Source organism: Salvelinus sp. IW2-2015, linkage group LG19 (genome assembly GCF_002910315.2).
Source record: "Salvelinus sp. IW2-2015 linkage group LG19, ASM291031v2, whole genome shotgun sequence".
NCBI classification, from domain to species: Eukaryota; Metazoa; Chordata; class Actinopteri; order Salmoniformes; family Salmonidae; genus Salvelinus; species Salvelinus sp. IW2-2015.
In genome coordinates, this window is record NC_036859.1 from 34213098 (window position 1) to 34216891 (window position 3794).

At 37.1% G+C, this 3794-nt stretch overlaps 1 protein-coding gene across 1 annotated transcript; it reads right to left on the reverse strand.

Annotated features, from left to right (window-relative positions):
* Positions 1–1749: 1749 nt before the first annotated feature.
* On the reverse strand, positions 1750–3355 carry LOC139029357 (regulator of G-protein signaling 21-like). Its single transcript, XM_070449093.1, has 3 exons — positions 3247–3355; positions 2849–3015; positions 1750–1928 (listed from the first exon to the last, which is right to left on the reverse strand). The coding sequence occupies exons 1-3, from the start codon at positions 3353–3355 to the stop codon at positions 1758–1760; spliced, it is 447 nt and encodes a 148-aa protein (XP_070305194.1). The 3' UTR covers positions 1750–1757.
* Positions 3356–3794: the final 439 nt, after the last annotated feature.

A 3794-nucleotide genomic window follows, 5' to 3' on the forward strand; every position in this document is an offset into this window, starting at 1 on the left:
TTCTTGAAGTGTGTCGACTTGCTCACGCACCCCTCACGGATTTTGAAGTATTGGATTGATGCCAACTCGGGCAAGAGGGAGTTTGCATCATATTTCTCGTTTCCATTCATATTTATCCACGATGGGGRGTGAATGTGTGCTCTCTTCAGGGAGAAGGGAAGTTAATCGGACCACAATCATGGTCAATCAAAACAATTGGGATGTTTTGCATCAAATTCAAAATGATAGCATGCAAGATACATTGCGAAAGAAAAGGCCTTCTCTTTGTCTCCCTGGTTGACTGGGAACTTTAAAGGCCTGAGTTCACTGTGATACCACTTTGTATTGCTGTAATCAGTGCACCTAGTGCACCTATCTCTCCACACAGAAGGACAGGAGTTTGGAAACTCATTTGCATAGTTTMTTTTATTTAGAATATGATGCTTGATTCATTCAGATAATTTTGATTTCAATTTGAGACAGTATCTGATTACATATAATTACAAAAGTGATAATACTATTGATACAAATGAAGAGCTTATTTTGTCATTTAATTTATGGTCAAAGGGGTAACTTTTAGTCTCTAACAGCCATTTTAGTCTCTAACAGTGATACCACAAACCCCCGAGGTGCCTTATTGCTGTTATAAACTGGTTACCAACGTAATTATAACAGTAAAAAKAAATGTTTTGTCATATGGTGCTATACGGTCTGATATACTAYGGCTGTCAGCCAATCAGCATTCAGGGCTGGAAMCACCCAGTTTATACTTCATGTTTTAGAGTAGTGTTTCTCAACCTCTGGACCAATTAGATGGTTTCTGGTTAGATGGTTAGCTGACAGMCATTTAGTCTGTTCTCAAGTGCTAGTTTTAAAGGGGCAATCTGCAGTTGCGAAATCCATTTTTGGAGGTATAGATTAATGATATGTACCCATTGAGTCTTGACAAATATAACTTATAGATGCCTCACGAGTATAGTTCAGCCAAAATCCATCAGAACCCCAAATATTAGCTTATTTTACTCMAATGTTTGTAAACGTTACATTTCTTCAGGCCCATTCCTCAGCTTTTTACAAAAACAGAGGCGAGGTTTCCCACTTTGTTATTTCAACTAAGGATTGCCACATATTAAAGGGATAGTTCACTATTTTGCATCACTATGATACAATACGTTTCCACTTGCATTGCTACATGTAGCCTTTTCCTGCAGACAATGACCAAAAGCTCTGTCTTTGGCCTCATGGGTGGAATGTTATTCATATATTTCATCATTTCATCATTAATAAAGATTATTAAAAAAGCCCAACGAAAATCYGGTGTTTCAATGTCAAACAGTTTTGTTATATTTCAGTCTTCTGTGATGTATATAAAGTGTAATATTGGGATACAAACTCAAAACTGAATACATTTCAACTCTATATCTGACATGGTACATGTGTCTTCTTTTTTAAAGCCCATAACCATGTTTGTGAGGTGTATACTTTTGTTTCAAAGTAGATTTGTTTAAGACCACCAAGAGTCACTCTGTGTGACCCTGATTTAGCCCACTGCCGTAAAAGGTTAAAAACTTTCTAGCCAGGATATTCTGGAAGTTGCTAAACTACATCCCAGGTAACAAAACCCTAGGTAAATTGAAAATATGATAACACCTTCAAAAAGTTAACTACCCCTTTAACCTAAGTGGTCCTCCATGGATGGAGGGACTATATATATCTTGCCAATCTCTGGTACATAAAAGGTTAAGAAACACTTTTAGAGTGTTTGTCGTTTGAGAGAGTCACCTTGCTCCCCTCAGCATATCCTGGTAGACGTCTGACTTGAGGAATCGTGGGTAACAATCCCTGGCCATCAGACTGTAGATCAACTTCTGTGCCATGTCRAATGAGGTCAGGCTCGGCTGAGAGATGTTCTTGGTGATATTTTCTCTGGTCCCACAATCAATGTTGATCTTTAAACAAGACACAATGTACAGTAAATGCATTTCTTTGGTCTTTCTTTTTTTTATACAGATTTCTATATCTAGATCTTATGTCTACTGACTACGCAGGTCATACCGATTAAATATCTCTGCAATAAATCTCTGCATATGCACAATGACAAGCATTACCAGGTGTAGATCCAACCAGGTCCTTTAAGGAATTTGTTCATTTTCAGGGAAGTTTGTTATATCAAATTGTGTTGAAATGTGGAGTTTTATTCTGTTTTACCAGATTGTGATAATATATGTGTCAGAGTAGCAGTGCTGATCTGKGATCAGTTCTCTCATGGCCCATATCATCTTATTCATTATGATGTTAAAGGCTAAACTGATCCTAGTTCAGAATCAGCCSTGGGTAGGTTACTTTCTAAATGTAATCTGTTACAGTTATTAGTTACCTGTCCAAAATTGTAATCAGTAATGCCCACTTTTGTATTACCCAAAACTCAGTAACGTAATCGTATTACTTTCAGTTACTTTTGAATTACTTTCCCCATAAGAGGCATTAGAAGAAGACATACATTATCCATCAAAAGCATTTGGTGTGTCATCATAGTGGTCTCTGACTTGTGGTCAGACTCGCTCAGGTGGAACAAACTTAAACTTGCGTCTTTTTTCAACACTGAATTGAATGTCATTGAGAAGATGGAAAGGTGTCATAATGTCWATTTTTTTCTCAAACATCCTTCCTGAATTTAAAAGTAATCCAAGAAGTAATCATCTAGTTTTTCAAAAGCATCTGTAATCTGATTACAATATTTTTTCAGGTCACATGACTAATTACAGTTACAGTTTCTTTTTAATCAGATGACATGTAACCAATTACATGTAATCASTTCCTCCCCAATCCTGTTCAGCTCCACGATACACAGTCCCAGRTGGCTACTTACCTGTCTTGGTGCTTCACATTCCACAAACTCTGAGTAGATCCTGTTTGCAGATGAGATCATCTCTGGAAGAGACTTGATGTTCTTGTACTCCTCACAGGCCAGCCAAAACAGAATATTCTCCTCACTATACTCTGATTTAAGGAACTCTCGGAAAGCCGCCTGCCCGGCTGGAAATAGGGAAGAATATGAAAAGGGAAAATGTAAGATTTATTGGAAATGGGAATTTCTCWTTGTTTGTTATTGTTAGAAAGTATATGAACATGAGTTCTGATAAAGGCAGTAATACCAACTTGATACATTTTAGTTACTGGAAGTAATACTAACTTGATATATTTAGCACTCTTGGTGATTGCCTTTCAGACAGGCAATATAGTAAAAAGATATAACTTTGTCCTTACATTTACAACCCAGGAGTTTGTCCACAGACTCTCCCCAAGTCTCAGCCTCTTCAAGTGGGTCCTTGGGAAAGCAACAAAATCTACCCTTGAAAAGAGTGTTGAGATCCATCACTAGCGCAGTTATCAGTGGTTCTCAAAACACAATATCAAATCTACCTCACACCTGGAGAGAAAATAGATTAATATCGTTTTCATCAATTCTTTTTATTTTCTTTTGTCCAGTCAACAGAGCATCCAAAAATTCTAATTACTTGTTATCCAATACATTATATATTCATATCAACTTAAATTCAAAATGGACATATGACCCTTCACATTTCTGTAGCAAGTTGTAATTTATATTGAAATATAGAGTCATTCATTTACAGAATCAGACATAAAGAAACTCACTTTATTGCCATGGCTGCGTTGTCTGTCTGGGAGAGAGAAAATAGWTCCTGCCAGTGTGAAGCTGAGATTGGGATTGTTTTGAGGTGAAGGAGTTAAGTTGCATGGACTGATCTAAACAAGGCTCCCCTTGGAACACATGAAAATCAGTATGCAAAGTG